Genomic DNA, 24,589 nt, shown 5'->3' on the forward strand with positions numbered 1-24,589 from the left:
TACAATAAAGTTGTTTGGTTGTTACAAAAAGCCCCAAATCCACACAGTGAGTAAAATCTTATTTTCCTCTTCCCTCTCTTCCATTCTAACAACTATTCCATAATTAACACTTTTATTTACAGTAATCATTAACTCTTTCATGAAAACCTGCCACACACCTTTTTCTTTACAGCGTCCTTTTCATTAGTGAACACACAGTCGGAAAGATTCCAAAGAAACCTTTGCTGCTCCTCTTTCCCTGTTTACCCAGAAAAGAGGGTAATTTTCTGTTAGTATTGTGAGCCACTATTCTATGCTATGTTTTAGAACTTCATTAAATTCCATCTAAGCAGCTTTCCAAGCATGTCCCTTTAATGAGAAAGTAACAAGTCCATTTGACAGTACCAATAAAGGCATTTACCAGCACGATGCACCCACTGGGCAGAATCTCACCTGCAGAGAAACTGCAGTGGAAGGTAACTGGCCACAAGCACTTCAAATTAAACTTGAGCTATTCAGGTCACAGCAAAAATTCTGATACCAAAAATGTTAATACTTTACTCCTTAAAAATGCTAACTTCTCTGTGTAACTACCTTTAAAATGGTAGCTCCCTGTGCACTCTGCACACCCTGCCAGGTTACATACAGGCCAGAAAGACTTTATTGATTATTACCTCAAGTTCTGAGACTACTGAAAAAGAAACACAGAGAAAGGCAGAGATGGATTCCCAATATAAAATTACTACCTTCAAATCTTTACTGGCCTACCCTAAAAAATTATTACACGCTGTCAGTAGTAGATGTGGAAATGTACAACACAAGGATCACTTGTAGGACTTTAACACCTGTTTATGCACCTGTACACAGTAAAGTGATCTTAAGCTAATTCATAAAAGAAGGCTGGGATAATTATTCTTAAATTAAAGAAACACTTTCAGTAATATCACAGTCAAAAATCTGCATTTTTGATAAGCATCACTGGGAGGGCACTGAGCACTGGATCAAACTGCAGGGAAGCTCAGGCTCCAGACCAGCTGCCAAGTGACCGCCCAGGGCCGCTCCGTGCCCACCCCACTGCTGCTTCCTGAGGGGCAGGGTGGCAATGCCACAGGCAGGAGGGGACAGCAGGGGACAAACCGCCCCTCTCAGCAACAGTGCTGCCTTACAGCAGTGTGGAGAGTCCAGAGAGGTGTTAAATAAGTGTCCCTGTGCTTGTGACAGGATGCAGGCTCAGCTCTGTTCCTGAATGCCTCCTGCACAGACTACAGAACAGGCATTCACAAACCCCCCCATCCACTCTGAGAAAGAATAAACTGAAATCTGCTCCATCAACCACAATCTAATTTAGATCAAACAGCCAATGCCTGAACAGCAAAGAACATAAAAGACACCACTGTTTGCCCTGCTCAGTAAAGGGCTTTGAACTCGGACTTCTGTTGCTTTGCTGAAACAAACACACACTTCAGATAACGAACTCAGGGCTCAGCATCTTCTAGATTTATGAGAAGCTCTTTCAGCTCAGGGAGATTGCAAAACTCACACCCAGCTCAGCAAAACACAGTGAAAAGTATTAATATAGTTATATTAGCCCTAGGAAGCCCTGTGCCAAGTCACAAAAGCACACAATCTTAACTGCTGTGGGTAAGACTTTGACCAAAGAGTAGACCTTAAATACCATTTCCATAAGCAACTAAACTTCTCTGAACCCAAAGCTATTACTTCTACCCCATCCCTAGAGTAGGGGAGGTTCCTGGATTTCCTGGGTCTCTGCAGCTGCTGTGCAACACCCCAAAGCCCTTCAGCCACAGCCCTGGGGATGCAGGGTTTGGCTGGGCAGTACTCAGGCACCTCCAGCCCTCACTGTGCCCTTGGCAGCTGCAGGAATTGGTGTTGCAGCAACACAAACTACAGACCACATCCACAGGAAGGCACTGATACAAAGAGCTACAAGTATATTATCAGAAAATAATATAATCCTACACATGATTTATGCTTTCCATTATTCCAGTGACAGTTTTTTCTGTAATATGTATTGGATCTCATCTAAACACTGTGGATCTTGACCTATTAGTGGCAGTGAGCACTGGCAGTAAAAAGAAATGAGTATTTGTTTTATAAACTGTTAGGGTGCCCTAAATACCTTTTGGAGTTAATTCTTCATACCATCTTAGGGATTTTTTCCCCCCTCAAGGGCAGTATGATATTTTCAGGGATAAGCATACAATCAGAGTACCTTTCTCACTCAACAGTACAGTGATGGCAGTGACAGCAACTAAAGACTTAGAAATCAAACTTGGCAATCTGTATTCTTTTGATATTTAATCAACTTTTATGACTGAACCGAAAGCTGTATCTATGACCAACCAGCAAGCACAAGGCTCTACTCTAAATTAAAAACAAAACAAAACCACCATGCAATTTACAGGAAGATGAACACAAAAAAATGTGAGAAGCTGAGTTCCAGTACTCTCACAGAAATCTCTCCCGATTTTTAAATTTTTCTTTCTGTGCATTCCTTCTATTTTAAGCAATCTCTATGTGTGAAACATAGCACAATTAATTTATATTAAGCAATAAAGCTTTAGGAAACAGACAGAAGAATTTCTGAAAGCAGAACACATTTCTCCAAAGGTCATTAATCACTATTAACTTAAAAATAAGATGTAACAACCACCATTTAAGAAATTATGTGAGCAGTTTCCAAAGATACAATTTATATTAATTTTCCCCTTCTTCATTCCAACAGTCACCAAAAAACTGTGATAAGCCTGTCCAAAGAGAAAGTCAAGAACTCAAGAAAATGTGGATAAACAACAACTGAAATTAGCCTTGCTTCCTCTGTCTGTGCTTTACAGTAGTTTTTGATTGCATGATCACATCCAGAACCTCTCTTTATTTTGACTGACCCAGGAACAACCATTCAGAGCTTCATTACCATTTGTGGCTCAACATACAGTTCTTAGGGCTTAGTTCACTAAAAATTATTCAAACCTTACCATAAAGGTAGATATTTTCCATTCCTAATATTTCTGTGTAACACTGAGCATCCCAATGCTTTAAACTTACAATATTTTTATGAAAACATATGCAAGACTAGAGATGCATTACCTTGGTTTTACAGAGAGACTGAAGTTCTTATCAGAACCCTTAGGGACAAAGTAGACTGGACTGGGAATACTGGCATTTCTCTGGTTCTTGGATGTTTGCATTTGTCACCCTGCTTATACCTCTAGAACAATTACCAATTATCCCTACATTATATCCAATCATGTGGATGGAAGCTGAAATAAGAAAGAAGAAACAGGTCTTCAATTATCTTAAATATTTTCATTTCACCTTAATATGTTATGTAAAATTAATCATCTATCCATTTGCCAGGTTTACTACTGAGCTGTTAAATTGAGATGCATTTTTATTCCTGTTTGTTTATCAACCATTGCCTCCTCTCCAGCCAAATGCAACAATGCAGAGTAATCAGATTTGGCAGGCCAAGTGCTGGCTGTCCACTGCTGCAGCCACAATGTTTGCTCACTGTCACCCCAGTCACAAAGGATTTAGTCCACTTGTGCTACACTGATCCATGTAACACTGATTTTTCTACCCCTCTCACCTGTGAAGCTTTCTGCTACCCACACCTCTTAGAAAACAAATATAATTTTGTTATGTGTATATATATATTTAAATTACAATAACTATTAATCACTGCAATTGTTATATGCGAGTTGTCTTTTTCTCTCTCTGTCTTCAGGATAGAAACAGCAGAAAGTGGCATCAATCAGGATAAGACTGAAGGACACTTCTTGATACCACATGGACCACAGTGCCATCCAGGCTGCCAAACGGACAGATGTTCTTTGCTTTTCTACTGAAAAACAATTTCTGTCTTCTATGAAATTAAATCCAAACTGTCTTTTTAGTTGCAGTAAATACCCACTAGGGATGATCAGCCTTTTCCTTTGTAAGTCCTATCCATGCACAGCACCTTGCTCACTCACTCCAAAAAGCCAGACTGCCAATCTCTCCCAGCCCTTATCCCCCACTCTTAATTTTTTATTCTTTAAAAACCAAACCAAACCAAACCGCCGTGTTTTCCCAGAATACATCTCTGGAATACTAAACTCCAGCCACACTACCACTTGCCTGTATTTCAAATGCAATTCTGTAACATCAGCAGACTTAAGCCAGCCCAGGTGATTTTTCTTCTGTGACAGATGAAGAAACTCTCAAATTTCTGTTCAATTTTTTGATTAAAACCTTCTTTCTTTTACTTAATGCAATTCAACATTCAGTGTGTTTACAGTGCAAAAGAGACTGTTTGAAATCATCTGCAGGTCAGCCACTGGTCTCCCCTGAATAAATTCTGTTTCCTTGTTGGTTTTTCCCAGCTGGTCTTAAAGCAGCATTCAATAAAGTCAAATTCCCATGTTTTAATATCACACAAGAACTTTACATGTGTACTGTAGCACTGTCTGCAGCATGCACACTGGATACTATTCAAAGAGGCAAGAGGTCTTGGTTAACTATAAACCAGTTAATACTTGAAAAATTTAATCTAACAAACCCTCTTCAAATCCTCACAAAATTTGCCATGAATGTCAGCATCAGTAATACAACTACTGTTTTATTTACCAAAATAAAAGAGCATATTATAACCTCCCATATCAAGGACTAAATAACATTTCCCTGCAAAGCAAGAGGTTATAAAATACCCTGCATGTCATTTGTCACAGTGAGACTTGCAAAGGACACCAGAAGGTGACTTACATTTAATTCTGTCTTTACTTTTAAAATCTATTAAAATCTATCCATCTCCATGGTAACTCAAAACATATATTCCTCCCACACAGTTTGATTGATAGGTTATAGTTTTTGTTTTATAGTCAATCTTTTGTTTGTTTGAAAATACATAAAAACCGTCTAGTTGATCCTAATAATCTTAAATGATACCATAAATCTGTATGTGGCAGTAAATGAAAGGTACTGCATATATGGCTCCTTGTCATACTGTTGTTTAAACCCAATAAACTGCCATAACATCCTGTGTTCTGCAAAGCAAAATAACTTTCAAATTGATAATAACAGATTTTCAGATTTTCATGGTATAAGACTTGGCTACAAACAAATTTTATTTTACTCTCCTAAAAACTTACACCTACTTTTAATTCCTTAGAGCTCAGAGTCTTCCACAAATCACTATGAGAGACTGACTACATAAAATTTCTTAAAATTAAGGAAAGAAAAAATAATAATTATGGGAACCTGTTATAACCTTAAAATATGAAGCACTTGAACTGAACTTCAGCAAGTTAGTGCTAAGGAGAGGAGTACTGAAATGGATTGCATTTTATAGCAGGAACCTAATAAATATTAAGTGTAATTCCTACATGAATACCGGTCTTCCAAGGAATAAATGTAGAAAGAGGTCATGACACCTCCAGGAAACCATGGGTAATAAACCAATGTAAAATCAAGTCTCAGTTTGACAAAGTAAGAGAAGGGACTCTACTCAAGTTTCCAACACACCTAAGCAGCACCAAAGTCTCCGATTTTACCTACAAAACCTTCTAATTGCCTAAGATAATGAGCAGATACAAATCACAGTGTAACACTTCTACATTGAGGTCTTTATTCTGGTCCCCACAACTCAAGAAAGATGGGACAGACTGGAGCAGGTCCAGGGGAGGGGCACAAAGATGAGCTGAGGGCTGGAGATCCTGGCTGTGAGGAAAGGCAAAAGCAGCTGAGTCCTTTCTCCCTGTGAATCCCATCCCTGTACTGCAGTACCAGCACAGCCTCCCTAAGAGGATGGAGGCTGCTCTCTGTCCACAAGGACACAGGGAGAAGACAAAGGGCAATGGGTGGAAATTGCACCAGGAGTTCTTATCCCAATGTAAGAAAGAAATGCCTTTCAATAAGAACGACCACTCACTGGATTTGGACAGGGTGCTACATAATCCCATGTAGGATCCCTTTCTGACAAAAGGCTGGGCCAGATGATATTTCAAAGTCACTCCCAACCTGTAACATTCCATGGTTTATCTTCAGCTTCCCCCTCCATGAGTAAAGATACTGAATTATAAAAATATCCACCGTACAATGCTGAAGTGTTCATTATTCTGCATTCTCCAAATCATTCTGCACACGCCCATCACAACCCAATCGAAAAAATCTTCAACTGTTTTCTAGTAATCAAATAACAAATCTGCTAAAAGCCTCAGATTCAGTTGCTAAGCAATGAGATGATTTCTCAGTGCACTGTTCCCTCTGAGGAACTGAAGAACTAGATGCTCCTGGAAGTGGAAATATTTACTCTTAGTTTCCCTTATACGCTGTGCAGCACTTAATGAGACTATCAGCTGCCCCAGCCACCCATCTGAGTTCCTGGTCACTCCATTAAGATTCATCCTTCACTCCAAACACAGAAAGATATAAAAATATCCATACCACTGCTGAACACTATCATCCAGAGTCCTGTCTTCTAAAGTGACAACTCTGAGTCTCTCTCTCTTAATGTCAACTGAGGCCAGACAAGCTCTTCAGATTCATTTAAAACGACTCACAAACCTGAACAATCATCCTAAAGGAATTTTCCTTCAAGGTAACCTTGAAAATGACACGAAAATCAGAAAGAGGAAAGAGGGCCATGTATACAACCAATACTCAATACTGTTTCTGTACATCTGCCTTGGTACAAATATCTCATCTTTCCAGGAGTCTGCTTGCACAGAATTTAAGAGTGTATTTAATATGCTCAGCCTCGACTTGAAGAAATTCCGTTCCTTGAAGGGAGACTTTCTGATACAGCACATCCATTTTAGGTCATGTCACATTTTCTTCTGCCTACATACTTCAGAAAATGCATGAGCAATTCCATGTTTTATCAGATGCGGAGCAAAGCAGATCTCACTGAATAAAAATGTCTCCTAGAACACTCCCTATAAGAGTAAACTACCTTAGTGATTCAGTGAATGGCATTTTTCAAGATGAGATTTAACTAGTGCTTCAATTTTAGGGACACCCCAAACCACCAAATCACATAGCTGCAATTGCACCAAGTCCTGCTACCCACTCTGTTCCTTAATAGGATCCCTCAGGAAATTTAAAAGGAGCCAATGGGAAATTGGTTTCACACTGAGCTGGCAAAAATTCCATCTATTCCCAACACCATTAGGTCTTACTCCTGAAAGTGGACAAGAAGTCACTCCACACATCCCCTGCTCCCCCTTGCATAAAAATAGCAAATTAATGTTATTGATCTCACCAAACTCTAAATTGGGAAATTATGTTTGGTCTCTCCACAGTCATCTGCTCTCTCAACAGAAATAGTCCTCACATCACATCTTAGACTCTGAGGAATTTTTTTTACAGTTAAAATAGCTACTGTGCACCAACAGTGAGTTTCAGTGATCTCCTTAGCTGACTTAAAAACTCACAGGAGTCTTGTTTGACCTAATTAACAGAAGCTTACAGAGAACTTGCAGATCCTTTATTTAGAAGTAGTATAAAAATAACAAATCTTATCAACACATACAGGGTAAGAGAAAAACTTAACAACCTTACTGGTATCATTTTGATGTCTCAACAGAAGTCAGTAGACTGGTGTGGGCACCTACCTGAGAGCTGCACACACCCATTTCACTGTAACAAATGCAATTTTGCATCTTTATTCACCTCTGTGCCTAAACAAGTCTCCCCAAGGTTTTTTCTTGCTTTTCTGCTCTCTCTTCCTCGTCCTCGTCCCTTTGGAGTAGGCACAAGAACAGGCTCAGCTGCTTACAGTGGCACACTGATGATATCACTTTTCCTTTCTCCTCCACTCCAAATTAAGTACAGGACTGGGGAAGGGAATCACTGGCATCTTTTGCCTATTGCCTTTGCAATACTGGGAAACATTAAGTAAACCCCTCTTCTACATTTCTTAGGCTTTCACGGAAGGACATAGTTATGGTGTCCAAATGAATCTAAGGAACAACAGAGTATTGGAGCCAGGCAAAACACCACCACAAGATCCTGGGTCTGTGCACCTACTGACAGTAGTGAAACACATGAGTGTGTGCAAACACACACACATCTGGCCAGCTGTGGTTAGCAGTAACCCTACCTACATTACCAGCAACTCTAGTGGCTATGTAGTATTGAATTTAAATGCTGAGATGCACACTCATAGTGAACTCCCTCCTAATGATTTTTACAATAGCAGTGAAAGCAGGAAAAACCAAACCAAGTAGGTCAAATAGAACAGCAGCTTTTTTTTTGCCAGAAAGTAGCTACTAAATCTCATTGTTTCAGCGCTCATCTCTGAAGCCTAGATACAGTATACAGCCTGGATACAGATCAGAAGGCAAAGAACTGCTTTCCATTTTCCAGTGGCATGACATTGCCTTGTCTGCAAACAGATTACATATTGAAATAGGGGAAAACGTGCTCTTCACATAGAATCACGGAATGGTTTGGGTTGAAAGGGACCTTAAAGCTCACCCAGCTCCACCCCCTGCCATGGGAAGGGACACCTTCCATTGTCCCAGGTTGCTCTAAGTTCCCCTGTCTAACCTGGCCTTGGACACTTCCAGGGATGGGGCAGCCACAGCTTCTCCAGGAAACCTGTGCCAGGGCCTCACCACCCTCACAGTACAATTCTTCTTTCTTGTATCTAGTCTGAATCTGACCTCTTTTCATTTAAAACCATTACCACTTGTCCTACTGCTATAGGCCCTGCTAAAAATCTGTCCCCAGAACCATAAAAGTATTATCATCTTTACTGCCTTTAAATATTTAAGTTCTATTCCTGATTACTCAATCTATTTAAAAATAGATGATTTTTCAGCAGGCATAGAATTTTTAACAAGGTTAACATTTTTTGTTAAAAATCCCATCCAATATAAATAACAGATTCTGATAGTTTCCATCCAAGTTTTATTTGTGTTGCTTTCCAGTTGGAGAAAAACCTCCGGCATTTTCAAAAAAACTTGCTGTTTTGTCAGCATTTAAAGAGTTATATGATCAGAATCCAACTACTCAGGGCATAATTTGTTATCACAGTAAAGCAAACAACACATCATACAACTTCCTATTTCAAATTCATTTCAGGCACAGCCCTTTCTCTGTGAACTCATTACGGACAAATGCCTTTTCCTCCTCAGACTGAAACTTGGCTTTCACCTTGATAGCAGGAATTTAAAGAATATCACAGCCATGTGCAATGCAATGATCTCAGGCTAACCTTTCTAATATATATTTCTCAGAAATCTAAACTAAGATTGCTGCACAACTCCTGTAACTCAAACCCATTCAAGCTTCCCCACGCACAGTTTATTCCCTGTACTAGCACGGGCTCTCTGTGGTCAGAAGAAAATGAGGAAGATTCCCAATATTTTGCACCAACTAATTTTCTGCAACTGTCTCAAAGCTGTGCTTTACTTCACCCTCTCATTTCTCCTCACAGCTCCCCTCCTCCCTCCAATTTTCTGTCAGCAGAACTTCCTTATCTTGGAACAACATAACATCCCTCTCCAGGCAGCGTTTTAATCACGGCAGGCTTCCTGGGTATTACATCCCAGCTCCCATTGTTTCACTGAGAGACAAACACAAACCTTACAATGCACCTCAACAAGGTAATTGCTGGGATTTTTTAATTGAAACAAACTTGGTCTTTCAAACCATAATCCAGGCAGGGAGTTCACCAAAAAGCATGAGATGTACCTTTGAGCCTATTTAGAGATGTTCAGAGAGGCTGCTCACATTGTTTGGTAGCCCCACTGACCAGTGAAGGGCCCTTTGCTGGCACTGACCTACTGAAATGTCTGTGCAACAACCAGCACTTCAATTTCCCCTACAGTAAGAAATGTTTCTACAAAGCTGACTAGGCACAGCAGCATGATAAATAACATCAATTACATTTCTTAGATGATTCTTATTACAGTTTGGGAATAATAAAAATTTCTGCTGGTGCTGATCCAACAACAAACAAGGACTTCCATTTAGTCTTTCAATATATTTTAAGGTGTGTCCTTACATAGCTTCCAGCATGAACACCAAGGATAAAATTCTAGTCCCAGCTCTGCCACAGGCACCTCAGTGCATTTCCTCAGGCTTCCAATGTACAGCCCACAGATGGGACAAATATCTGTTACCCACTGAACAATGGTGTAAATTGTTCTGCCAGAAAAGCCCTGGTACTGCATCAGTGGAGATAAGAAATCACTGAAGGTGCTCAAACATTGGCAGCTCGGCCCAGGGAGCCGGGGAATCTCCATTCAGAAGGAACTCAAAACATGGCTGGTGCAGTCCTGCCAGCCTGGCACTGACCCTGCTTGAGAAGGCAGCTGATGATCTCAAGAAGTCTCTTCTAATCTAAACAATTCCGTCATTATTTCTATATTAGAATTTTTAACTTTTTGTAAGTTTTTGGACAAAAAAACCCACAACACAAAACAATGTGTTTTCTGCCCAGAAGCTCTGCCTATTTCTTCATCATGGAGCAGATGCCTCCTTCCAAAGTTCTATGAGAACAGTAAATTCTTTCCCCTGTTATTTAAGAATACAATAATGTTTTGTGCAAAGTTATAAGAAATATAATGAGCTACAATAGAAAGCAGTCCCAGAAAGGAAAATCACTAAATGAAAGTTTATAGCTAGAGCTTTCTCTCTCCTTCCCCTCAAGGAACTGGTGTTAACAATAAAAAAGAAATACTTTAGTAGAAAGGAAGCTTAGCTCATTTGTAGGTAAAATGATTCCCCTTTTTCCAATTTAATGCCACTGCCAATATTACTGTTGTCATCTTCAGCTGACACTGGGGAGAGGGGGAGAAAAAAAATCTTACAGAAAGAAAACAGAAAACATCACTTTATTCCCATACCCAGGGAGGTATATCTATACAATGGAAAAAGGAGAAGTACTAGGTGGAAAGAGTGGTATAAAACATGACATATACCATGTTCCCTGTCCCTCCTCCATTAGATCAAATCCTCCTTTCCAAGAAAATGCCTCCAGGGACATCTGACCCCACAGAGGAACTGGGACCAGTTATGATTTCATAAGAGTTCATAAGAGTTGATTGCTTTTTGAAGCACAGAACACAGCTGGTTATGCTGGAGATGCACTAGACTCACTCCACTGGATCATTCCTGGGTTGGTTTCCTAGACATGTAACTGTTGTCACTGCAGGTTTAAATGAGGAAACAAAGCTCCCTGCAGCTGTGTGTAGAGGTATTTCTCTAAAGGACAGGAAGGAAACGCAAGCTTAGACCACCTACAGTTCTTGATCCTAATCCTACAGTTAAGGCTTGCAATTACTAAGCTAAAAAACAGAAAATAAAAGCCAGGAAAAATATCTTCAAATGCTCAAGTTTTTTATCTGCTGTGTCATGGGCTTTGGCTATTAAAATGTAAGAAAAGAAGAGGGATGAAAGCAGAAGTAGGAGACATTATGTGGCAGCAACTGAAAATTATATAAAAAAGATGTGTATAAAACTCAATGCACTTATGCTAGTGTCTACTTCTAATTTATGGAGGAACAATTGTACAAAACTTCCCATAGTTTGAGTTCTCCTTTCAGACTCTAGAACTAAAACAACTACTTACAAACTGTGCTAAATAATTTTTGAAGTCTTTGATGGGACTTGCAAAAGTATTATATCCTATTATATTATCTGTTATATTATTTCTTACATACTTAATAGCCTTTAAAATTGTTGCCTTTTTTTGTAACAAGGAAATTTTCAGATCTGAAGGTAGAATTTAAGAACTGCAGAAAGTTCCAGTGCAGTCCACGTGACTCTCACGTGATCCATTATTCTGCAGTTAGGGAACCCCCATTAAATACAAGGAATCCAACAATTCTGGTATTGATTCTGATGGACTTTGAATGCACGAAGGCAGGCAACGTTTCTCCCAGGGTATTAGAGATGTGCAAGGAGAGGAGCAGTGCTCTTACCACATACAGCTGTTTCCAGAGCACAGCCCATTCCTGCAGCGTCGCTGTGACTTCAGTCACCACAGAATCTTCAAGAGGAACAACTGTTTCATATTGTCTGTAGAAAAAGAGGGGGGAAGTTAGGAAATGTACCCTGGAAAAGGTAGAAAAATAAATATGACAGCACAGTAATTTGTAGAATTCCAGAACGTGAATTTGTTCAACATAAGGAGAATATCTTAAGGAGATCATTTTGTCTGTTGTAAAACTGAAGCAACTCTGGACAACTCTGGAGTCATAGCTACTGTTCCTCCATTATATTCCACAAGATTAAGCTTATGTGAAGCATTTCCTGGTTACCTGTTCAAAAGACAATTTCATTCTAATCAAGGTCAATGAAAAGTTTTCATTACTACAGCATGTTAAATTAACTTGCCTGTACAGTGGGGTCCTTCACAATCTGGGTCCCTTCCTTCAGCCAGTCCACCCATTCTTCCCCCCTTCAAAAATGTTAGCCAATATCAAAACTACCCAAAATACCTGCTGTCTACTAACCTGTCCTATCCAGAAAGCTTTCTCAACATTGCAGATGAAATATGAGTGATCTGTCCTCTAATCAAAAGAATAAAACTTGTTCCTTTGTGGTAATGATTTTCCAAAACCATTAAAGGAGAACCACAAGAGTGGTTTGGACTGGAAGGGACTTCAAAGCTCATCTCATTCCACCCCCTGCCATGGGCAGGGACACCTTGCACTGTCCCACTTGCTCCAAACCCCACACAACCTGGCCTTGAACACTTCCAGAGATGGGGCAGCCACCACCTCCCTGGGCAAGCTATGCCAAGGTTTCACTACCCACAGCCTAAAATATGTCCTCCTTAAATGTAAACCCATCACCATCCCCTGTCTGATTCCCACAGACCCTGCCAACAGCCCTGTTCCCATCATCTTACAAGCCCCCTTTAGATACTGAAAGGCCACAAGCAGCTCTGTCCAGTGCTCTCTCCTCTCCAGGCTGACCAGCCCCACCTCTCCCAGCCTGACCTCACAGCAGAGTGCTCCAGCCCTGGGGACAGTCCCTGTAAGTCTCTGGGGGTGTTTGGGGCAGGAAGCAGGTGGCTCTGTGGTGTTCAGCTACCTGCCAGCTCCAACAATAGCATGCTCTGTTATTTCACAAGTGCTTATAATGGCACTTGAAATATATTGTGAAATAAAGAATTTTCAAACAAAACGTGAAACAACCACACCCCTCTGGTTCAGAACTGCACTACATTCTGTTGTATCAATTGGTGCACGAGGCTTTGATACTTTTAAACAGTATATCAGCTTTCCTAATAAGTATCTGAACTAGTTCCCCCTCACAAACTCTAAACTAACATCAAGGACTAATTAACTGCACATCACAGGGAACTGCTCCTTCCCCTAAGGGGAGTACACATTAGGAGTGGTTATTCTATGCAACATATATCATTTTATTATACCCCAAATTTGTGAAGCATCACTATTACAACTGCCCTTACTGAGGCCCTTTGGGAACAAATCTACAATTCAAGACTATCAGAAGTCACCTGTTTTTCTGCAGGTAGTTCACTAAGTGCCATTTAATACATTTTATCTTTCACATTTAATTTGTTGCCTCAGGTCACTGTCTGAAACACTGCAATTACAAATCTCCCCACAGCAGCCTTTATCTGGAATATGCAAGTAAAAGCAGCAGTGAAAACACAAGATATTGATTTCAGGAGTCTCAGTCAATCTCACAGGAAACTTTGCCGGTTCCAGAGCCCCCAGTCAGTAACCTCCCTGACATGACATTGTTGCTATTCAGATTAACTGAAATAAACCCACTGCCAGCAACACATGAATACAAAGAAAGAGAAGGGCAGAAGTTTTCAGCAGGGCACTTCAGTCACTCTTTGGGTGAGGTGGGGAGGGCCGGATCCTTTGGAAAACATTCAAGGTAACACAGCTCTGACTCTGCAAATCTGTAGGTAAATGAGATGAGCTGTCTACTGATTGGTGCCTCCATAACAAATAGGAAAATACAGTACTTTGCCAGTGAGAGAACAAGCAGAAATGGAAGACTACTTAAGTAGAGTTCTTTAAATGCATGTGTTTCAGATGGTACCTCTAAAGTTGCAATTTTATGAGCCAAAGCAAAGAGTAACCATCAGACCTGATTCTTGCTATATTAAGAACAAACAAACCAACCCCCAACTTTGTAGAATTACATTTAATTTTCAAGCCCTCATACACAAAAAAAAGATACAATGAACTAAAACATCTCTGTAAGCTTCAATAATTATTTCTTTCTTTCCCTTCTAGATAAAAAGCACTGTAGCTTCTTAAAGAGAAGGAAGAATACTCACCCTCTGTTACTGACAATTGCCTTTTTCAAGTGAATATAATTTGCAGGAAAAATCCCCTGCAAGAGAAAAAAATCTGTCCATTAGAAAAATACATTTGCAGTTTTCAGCATTGGTAACCTAAGCCACAATAAATAACTGCCAATATATCTATTAAGAACCCCCCAAACAACCATTGTGTCAAAGCTGCCAGTCAAAACTCTACATTCAGATTGGTAACAATTGGCTGGTTTAGTCTGTCTTAGACCAGGACAGCACACTGGACCAAACCTCCACCTGGGAAGAACAGAAAAGTGGCTCTTCTGCAGTTTGCAGCACAGCACCTGCAGCTCCCAGAGCAGGCTGATGCTGATTAGGAGTGACACAGACAGAGGCTTAAAAAGACAAATCAAATAAAAACTAAAAGCCCACCATCAAATTTGCATTGAACCCCCAAGGACAGAAGTATTCTATTACTTGCATACCCTGGAGCTGTCAGTTTTTCTCCCTTTACAAGGAAAAGCTGTTCAAACCCACTTGGGACACCTCCAGTTATTTATCTTTTGCTTTTCCCATGAGGGCTGGACTCTGACCTTGCCTGTGCCACTGTGCTCTTGTGTGTTGAGACATGGGGAAAAGAGGTAATTTAATCCAACCATTTCCCAGTGTTCCACATTCTCTGTAAAGCACACAGCCCTGAATCCTAACAGCAAAGTCTGTCCGTGTGTAAGAACAGCAACCTGCACTTCACTGGGAAATACAGAAGCAGCATTGGAAATCTTTGGATTAAAAACCAGCTGACAGCCTCTGAAAAAATGTCAGCAATCAAGTGTGGGCTTTCACTTTTTAGAGCTTTTAAACCATGCAATTTCAAAAGAAAAATCTGGGGTAGGGGGGGCAGGTTGAAAGGAATATTAAATACACAAGATTCCAAATGCTAAGGAAAATTCCTTCTTGTTCATAGGCAAGACTAAAATTATACAAGGAAAAAAGCTGAATCTAAGAGGAATGGCTTCATCAGGAAAACAGTGAATGTGCTTGCTTCCAGCCACATGAAAATCTAGAAAGAAAAGAAATGATACTTCACTTCCTTGTTTGGTCCACTTGTAGTTAATACTGCTTATTTCTGGTATCTAAGAAACCAGGGAAGGTTTGAAGGGCTCTCCTATCAGAACTGAACATACACACAAGCAGGAGTGCCAGCACACACAATGACTGCAGACATTTCATTAAAAGAGTATTATAGTCATGACAATGTAACACAGGTAATTTTACATTCCACAACACATAGGTATTAGGTAAACATGGGGGATCTGGTACTCTTCTCTCTTTAAATACAAGCAATATTTAAACCAACAGATAATAAAGTGAAGATCATATAGAAGCACCCATTAGCATGTTTGGATACAAACATTAAAAAAAACTTAGATGTCCTCACAAAAACAATCATACCAGAACAGTCAAAAAAGTTCTCCAAGAGCAAAAGCAATGGGAAAAAAAAAAAGCAAATAATCAAATCAAATGGTTAAACTACAAAAATCTGAAACTACCCCAATATCTTACAAAATCCTTTTTCAACAGACTTTTTTCAAAGTTGTCTTAGATTAATAATTCAACTTATTAAATGTGTTCTTTAAAATGCTGCATTTAAGCAATGCAATATCACCCACCTATGCTTTTCTTAGGGGAGAAGGGTGGAGAGGATCAAATTGGATGAGATTTATAAATGTTGAAAAAATTACATGTTACACGTCAGGAAGGTTTCTGATCCTTTGAGTGATTAATGAGTATCACTCAATTTAAAAAGAAATCCAATCCTCCCACAGGAAAAAAGTTACAGAAGGAAAATGAAAAGTTTACTGGATTGTAAGAGTAAAATAGATTTAATCTGCCATTAGATTAACAAATGTATTCATGCTTACCTTGACACTGGGCTTCTTAATGGAAACACCTCTGTACCAACCTGAAACCAGAGAAAACACATTATAATTATTTGTGGCACTGCTGTCTTTACACAGATGCAAACTGACTTCAGCTATGCAGTTACTGAGATAATCTAAAAAACCAGCTGTGCCTCACATAGGTGAAATTTTTAAAAGATTTTTTTTTATTAGGGTGTTTTGTAAAAATTACTTTTCTTTTGCTCTGCACTAATGACAAACCCTTAACAACCAGCAATGCTCTTGTTTCTTCCACCAGGAATAAAAGTAGATTAGCTAGTTCCCATACTAACAATCCTTAGTCACTGTGGCAAAGATTCATTCAGCACTCAGGGAAGAGTCTGCACTGAACATTTCTTCCAGGCTGGCACATGAGTCTTGTTGCAGTGTTTATCTTCACAAAATCTCCAGACTTCAGAAACCTGTAAAAGCCATTATCATACATTTCTAATGTGCTTTACACAAATATAAATTCTTTGCATTAGTCTGGTCTTACATATGTCTGAGTAGAGAACAGGCTTTAGGATCTAATTTACACAGCCCGTTATTATTCTTGTATTCCCCATCAGGAAACAGCTCCAGACAGAGAAGTAAATGAGGAGTAAAACACAAAGCTGCTAAAGCTGCAAGTTAAACAGAAGAACCCAGTTCCTGCTGCTTCCCACAGGTGACAGTGGTGTCACTGCAGGATTCAGCTGCGAATAAAGGGGCTGAAAACCTCAGCCAGGTGAGGAGTGGAAAGGCAGCACACTCTGGAGCTGAGCCTGAACAGCCCAGGACTGCAGGGGGACAGTGGGTGCCTTTCTGGCACCTCCCCAGTCACCCCAAATTCCTGGGCAAACTTGGCCCAGGCCAAGCCAAGTTCAGCCCCCAGAGAGCTGCAGGCAGTGTCAGCCAGGCACAGCCCTCACCTGCCAACACTTCACATCAGCTAAATCCACGTCCCATAAAATGTCCCCTCATTTTCCCAGTGACTACCTACTTACTGTCTTTTTCCCTCCCTTATTTTAAATTGCACTGGCAAAACCTGCCAGTAATTTGCTATGCAGAATAGAGAAGAACAGAACAGAGTACCTGGGTATTTTGTCTCTCTTAGAAAAACAACTTCTGATTTGGCTGATTTATAATGAGAGTCTCAATGAGAGGATCAGATGTGGGGAAGAAGGCCTTGAATATGCATTAAAGACAGCCTGATAGTCTTGAATTTCTATTTTGTTTTAAAAAGGGAATCTAAGTCAATATGAAATAAAATAACTGATGAATTCAAGACAATTGCAAACCTTAGTACAGAAAAAATGTAAAAATTAAAATCCATCTTTTTCGTTACACGTATTTCTCATGACGATAGGACATAACACAAAGATTTGTTTTCCTATGAAATAATTGTTTATATTTTAAAAATAAACCATTGTTTTGAATTCATTTTAATTGATCAAACTTTACAGTAATCATATAAACATAAACATAAATGCACAAACAACACATACAGATCCTTAACATGAGTGATTTCTAGAACTCCACACAACTGTGCCCACACCTGCTTTTGAGCAACAGATGCTGCATATTCTTAAGGTCACAGAAAAAATAAATGCATTTATCCTGTGATTCACTGTTACTAATATTAAATACAGTCTGTACCTCAGAAATAACCAGACATTTAAGCTCTAAGACAAACAGAATGACAAATTTCTTGGTAAATGGGGAAAAAAGTGGTTTTATCCAAGTTTGTGAACAGACCTGTAAAAAAACAAAACCCAGTAAAGGGGGTGACCATTAATAATCTAGATCAGCAGGGTAGTAAACAAAAATCTAGCTAATTTCTGAAGCTTTTGTTCTTCATTCCAAAACAAATGTTCAAAGTTTACATGCTCTGTGTTTACATAGCTGTGAAAAACAGGCAAGGAAGGGCCCTGCGAAATCACCCAGCTCATCCAAGCCATGTCTCTAAATCTCCCCTCACACTGAGTCTGGTTTAAAGAGCATCCAATCATTTATTGTCAGGGCTGAGTAACACTGCACTCCTTGTCTGTGGAAAATGATCCATACATCTGTAAAACCGAGATTCCAAGGTATTTCTGCACCAAATTCAAAGGAAACTATTTCTGCTACTCCACACGGACCACTTTGAAAGCAGTGGTGTTGCACAGGCAACTCTTCTTTTACAGAACAGCACTGGCCAGCAAAACTGGCAGCTAACGTGAGATTTTGGTACAGTACTTGGAAATCTGGCATATTCATGTCAAGTGGAGATGGCAAATCCTCACTGGACAACCTATTTCAGTGGCTCAGACAACATACATTCCCCTTACAACCTGAACTTTCTTTGATTCTATTCGAATATTGGATTTTTTTTTCTTTTGGACATCATGAAAAACATTTATTGACTTCCCTCTTGTAGTTCTCTTCAGGTATTTGAGAAGTTGTTAGATTTCCTTAAATCTTATAAACTGCGCTCTCTAGATCTTACTTGTTCTTTTATTTTTTATCTTTTTTAATGTAGTATAATTTTTTTAAGTCATCCCTCTCTATTTTGAGTTTCCTTCAACTCTGTGCAAGCAAGAGACAGTCAAGGAGCTCAGCAGAAGCTGAAAGCCCCACACTGTAAAATGCACAACTCATTCTGTATCACAAAGTAAAAGCCATGGGAAAAAGTACAATGCTTTTTTTTAAAGGCACATATAGAAAATTGCATCTACATTACGTTATTCCCTAAACTGAACTAAACCTGCATTCTGGAATTAGCCTTAAACACATTAATATTGATGTAATCATTCATCTTCAAGAGCATTTGCTTTGGAGGATTTAATGACAATAGTCATCAAGCCGAGGCAGGTGCTTCAGCTAATTGTGACCCCAACAATTAATTAAACACTCCCTGGTTAGACACAGCACTGACCAACAGCTTTAGGTGTCACTGCACTGCAAAAAATAACTGGTAATACGTCAGAGTTATGGCATGCATTTAGTGACACATGGTCTTCAGAGGGTACTGACTTCACAGAAATGGTGAAGAAGATGGGATTTAAAATCAAGAAGTGGAAAAACACAGCTATAAAGTGACAAGAATTTTGTGCATGAAGTAATGTGAAAACAATGATCATGCCTGCAGTGAGGATGGGAGGGGACCTAGCTGAGATGGCTGACCTCAATCAGCCAAAGGGATATTCCATACCACACACATCTTTGGTGCAAGAAAACCAAGAATTAGTCTATCAGAAATGCTACTCTAAAACTACCTGTACCTGTGGAAATCCAGTGGGGGAACCTGAAGCCACATTAGAGAATCTGCAAACTGTTGGACAAAGACTGAAGCCCCCTCTTTCCAACGGTGTGTCACACTCAGGAGTCTCAGCAGTAGTGCAGCCCCAGTTAAGTTGTAAAAATAGCTCTGGGGCAGTCCTGCACATCTCAACCTCTTCATTTCAGTGACTGGAAGAGCTACTTTTTGATCTTTACTTGCAAGTATGTTGAACAAAAATGTATATTCCTCCTAAAAGCCATCACAATCTTTTTCAGATTTCCACTTAATCCATAAGAGGTCTGTCATGTGGAAACAGCTCACCCCTTTAGAGGACACAGTAACAAAAAAGCAAAAGGGTCCTAATTGAAAGATATTGATCTACTTTTCAGAAAAATAATGCTCAAGTATCAATGTTAAGTAAAGAATCATGAGCTGCAGATTGTAGGAAAAAATAAATTCTGCATATAACTTCTTGACAAACAAAATTCTGAAAATAAATTATGTAAGTATTTATGGTAAATCCTAAAGCTAAAATGTATTCTTAAATACAGCACTGCTAGTAGAATCTCCTACAGGTACTCAAGCATTCTTTGTCCTACAAAAATAAATGTACTTGGCAGTAATGTGAGTAACCCGCACCTGAAGCAAAGCTGTCTTTTGCACAGACAAGCCAATAAACAATGCTTTTACCTTGTTATCTGCATGTGAACTGCTTTGCAGAGCTGAAGGCACCCAAAGGGACCCAGGAGAGGGACAGGAGCAGCGCTCAGCAAAAGCTTCCCAAAGCTGGGAGCGCTCTGTCCCGAGCTGGGCAGGAGGAGCAGCAGCTGAATCCCTGGCCCAGGCTGCCTGCACCACGTCAGGGAGTAGCCCTGGGCCAGCAGAGCCACAGGAACATGCTGATAATGCTGCCAGGGCTGCATTATTACCACGACTAAAGGCAAAGAGAGATGGGATGTGTTCTACAGTGGCTTTGGCCACAGGACCGTCAAGAAGCCGCTCCTGGGCTCTGAAAGACAATTTTCAATAACTGGGGAAGATCCTGGCAGCAGAGGCGTGAGCCTGAGCGGCTTCACTTCCATGGGCACGTTCCACAAAACACAAAGAAGGAAAAAAGAATGAAAAGGGGGGGAAACCAAGAGGAAAAGGGAGATCTCACTGGAGACATCTTCCTCAGGCCAAAAACAAATGACTGGGAAGGAGTCACTTTGGCTCAGGCAGCCACCGGTAAGCTCCTGACTCAGATGGGAGGAAACCTGCAGGGCTCCCACAGCACTGAGAGCCTGGAGTGGGACTCCTCCCTCGTCTGTATGGCACAGCTTGGAAGCATGGCAAAGGCATCACTTCTCAAGCATATTGAATTCATCAAGAACTTTTTAAAAACCCTAATTGCAAGTTATATCTGCTGCTTAAGTGTCCCAAATACCAGAAACATTTATTTTGACCAAGCCATTACTGCTGGAATAACTTTAAATATATTTTATGCATGGTTTAAGAACACAATTATTAATCTACACACAATAAAACCATGTAGATAAATACTTGTGTGGATAGCAGAATTTGCATGGGTAAGATAATATTCTTTTAACTAGTGCTTCAAGCATCAGCTGGTGTTTCCATTCTTCAGTGAATATACAAAATTCTCAAGGTAATAATTACAGTTACTGAAGTTTTTTTAATCTAAAGAAAACTGCCCTCTAGCAATAAGAACAAATGGACTAAACAGACATTTTAAATTTAGTTTGAATGCCACTAGTTATTGACAGCCACTGCCTGTGGCAGGGCAATGGCCATGTGACTTGAAAGACAGAGTGTTCTTCAGAATGCACAGTCCAAATGTATATTTCAAAGAGGGAGTGTGCTCATACTTCGCCACTTGACAAAAAGAAAACTCCATCTTTCAGCATTTCCAGTGCCACGCTCATGCCCCTCCAGCCCCTCCAGGCACGGCAGGCAGAGCAGAGAGCTCCATTTGGTGTTTCAGTTCTCCCTCGGTGCCAAGATCATAGTGGAAGGGCTCAGAGAGGGGAAAGCTGTGAATGACAAGCACAGGTCAAAGTGGTGTCTTGATGAACATCTCTAACCTTTGAGTAAGAGCAGTGGAGGATCTGAGAGTCCTTTGTGAAAGCAGTAACTACAAAACCTCCCTGGTAACACCTCGTGTTTTACAGATGGTGTGTGTCTGATGGAAACACAGGAGGAGCCTTTGGTAGCTGCAGAGGAAAGGCAGGTACCAAGTCCATGACTTTTATTTACTGGCATAGTGGGCAGTGGGGGGCCTTTGTCAGACCTAGGAAGGGTTAAAAAACAGTGATTTAGATATTTGTGGTCTGGTATGAAGTCACACAGAGAAGCAGGCACACAAATTTGGGGAAATCCAAAATTTCAAGCATGTGAACAAGACCCAAACTAAAAAAGACAACTCTATTTCACTCTATTTCATTTTAAAAATGCATAGACAACCACAATATTTTTAACATGTTATCAGTTTATATTTATTAACCTTAGAGATAAACACATGTATGTGGTTGTATGCACCGACATTTGATTCTTTACTCTGCAAATATCTACAAAACTTAGGTGCAGTGGTACCCAAAATCTTGAAATAGGAAATTACATCTTCTTTCATTCAATTGTTCTAAAAGCATGGACTGCTTCTTGCACCAATCTCTACAGAAGAACACTTGTATCACGTTTTATGATACAAATACAGTTATTCAGTAAGTTGTTATGATTAAAATAAGCACATTCAGAAGTATAGCCACTCGTTGAATCTTTGTCAGCCTTGAATTCTCTGAGGCAAATTCTTCAGGCAAGTCTCTGAAACCATAGCTCACATCACTAAAGTTTTTGTGTATGTGAATCTTTTCAACCCAGACAGAAAAATCCCTGCTGCAGACAATTATGCATAAACTATTCAAGAAGTGCAACTGAAACAGCAGTGGATCTCCTGACTCTCACAGCAGTGACCCTTATTTTGTGTGAGTTAACATTATTTTATCCAGTCTGTCTACACAAAAGAATCCCCAGCAAAGAATGCAGAAGTAGAGGACCCTGTTAAACAACCACTTAGACAAGAATGCTTAAAAAGCAACTGCTTTTTTTTTCCCCTTTTAAAGAGCCTACTTTGCACATTTAGTGTGCTTTTTTGCATAATTCACACATGCAAGAGCTGCAGCACAGACCATCTGAATATTCAGATGAGTTTCATAGTGTGGAGTTCCAGATGTTATTATCAAAATTATTCTATCTTTTTATACACAAAGTCCATGGTAAAGGCAGCTCAACCAAAATGACAGGATGGAAGGCTTAAAATACAAAACCAAAAAAATTCTGTACAAACCATCTTCCATCCAGGAAAATCCTGTCTGAGGACCTCCTTTCTCAGCAATTTGAAGATTGGCATGAATTGCTGTTGAGGAATCATCCTCAAAACTACGAGCAAAGGAAATATTCAAAGCCTAATTATTTTAACACTGTAAAGACAAGTTGGATTATCCACTTGCTTTTCCATAAAAAACCTGCTCCTTGGAGATTGTGCTTTTATTTCCCAGTTTTCAAAATTTCCCAGAAATGGCTGGAAAATACCATGGCTGCTTTCAGCAACATACAATGTTGAATTCCCTTAGATTTATCCCATCCTAAGCAAAGGGATAGTTTTTTCCTGAGCTTGCACCACGTTCTACTTTTCATGACCTGGTAGAATAATTACAATCTGCCCTCAGTGTGTGAGCAGAGCTTAGCCCATAACAGCACTTGTGGTTTTTAAAAAAGCATGGGATTGTTTACAGCAAGCTTCTTTGTGGGTAATTTTCTCCACTGCACTGCAAAGCTCTCATTCAACAGAATTTTTACAAATGTACTTTACTAGATATTTAGCATAGAGAAGGTGACTTTTTTGTGACGAGTTAAGTCAGCGGGAAAACAAAAACCTGAGTACAAGAAAAAGCATCAAGAGCAAAAGACAGTTCTAAGCATGAGAGAGGCAAAGCAGAGCCTGCTGACAAGCATGCAGAAGGTCTGGGGAGCAACATTAACAGTGGAGATGAAAAATTACTTTAAACTGAACAAACAAAAAACCACACCTACAACTTTGTGGAATGTTAATTTGGAATTCAAATTTGTGGATCTGGGTTTTGAATTTGTTCAACACTTCAGGAATAAGGTTACATTATTCCACCTCAGACTACAGTGAAACATGTACTCTTACTGTATCTTGTCAACCTACTTCTCACCAGACACGTTTTACAACACTTGCTTGAACATTAGGATAAGAATAATTCTCCTTTTACATACAACTTCAATCACATTCTTCATTGTGAATAAAGCAGAGCATGAGGACATTCGATTTATTCACACACAGACATCTCCAGCCACATAAGAACTATAAAATTTACAATGGCATTTTGCTTTAGGTACAAAAACACACATCAAGATAAATGCAAAAAAATCTCCCCCAAACCCATATTTTTTCATTTTTTCTGATATTGTTAATCTATTTAATAACTAATATTTTCCACCTGTTCAGATGTTTCTAAGTAATTAAACTGATACATTTAATAGAAATGCATAACAGTAACACTGAGAAAATACAGTAAAAAACCATACTAATTCTATACTTTACATGATGAAAATTCAGTGTAAGACCCAGTTACAATACAACAATCAGGTCAGGGTTCAAGATTTTCTGGACAGATGGTTAACTTCAAACACACTGACCCCCTATCAGACTGGATTAGTGCCAAGAGCATTCAGCCTTTCCTACGGAAAGTGGGTCAGAGTAGGTTTTATTCAAGTGCTTTGATTTGATGCATCATGATTTCCAAAGAACTTATTAAAATCTGCTAGATTAAGATATTTTATATTCTTACATAGAAAATGGGGTTCCTTCTTGGACATCACACTTACCTTCACATTTCTCCAGGATCTGGACAGTTTCACCTAGTTCCAGGACCAAGCCTTGCGGAACAGTTCCTCGGAAGCTGCATATCACTGGAGGGTGGGGAAAAAGAGAGAGAGACACATGAGGCTTGGATCTTTGTGTGAATTTTCTTCTAAGCATAGCCCTTTAGCTCACTCCCTGCATAAAAATAGCTCTTACATAGCTGCCCAGAAAACCTGTCAGCCAACTTTTCCTGATCAGGTGTGTTTATTCCAGCCCTTATCAGAAAT

The 24,589-nt window shown here is 39.7% G+C and overlaps 1 protein-coding gene across 8 annotated transcripts in view; it reads right to left on the reverse strand.

The window, feature by feature from the left end:
* The window catches only part of DOCK3 (dedicator of cytokinesis 3), a 186,078-nt gene that overhangs the window by 141,988 nt on the left and 19,501 nt on the right, over positions 1–24,589 (reverse strand). For all 8 annotated transcript variants that reach the window (XM_068201612.1, XM_068201611.1, XM_068201615.1 and 5 more), the window contains exons 2-5: positions 24,326–24,409; positions 16,159–16,199; positions 14,261–14,316; positions 11,913–12,009 (exon numbers count right to left, since the gene is read on the reverse strand). In XM_068201612.1, coding sequence (XP_068057713.1) covers positions 11,913–12,009; positions 14,261–14,316; positions 16,159–16,199; positions 24,326–24,409 — 278 coding nt within the window. The remainder of the gene's footprint in view (positions 1–11,912; positions 12,010–14,260; positions 14,317–16,158; positions 16,200–24,325; positions 24,410–24,589) is intronic.

Source organism: Anomalospiza imberbis, chromosome 11 (genome assembly GCF_031753505.1).
Source record: "Anomalospiza imberbis isolate Cuckoo-Finch-1a 21T00152 chromosome 11, ASM3175350v1, whole genome shotgun sequence".
Lineage (NCBI taxonomy): Eukaryota > Metazoa > Chordata > Aves > Passeriformes > Viduidae > Anomalospiza > Anomalospiza imberbis.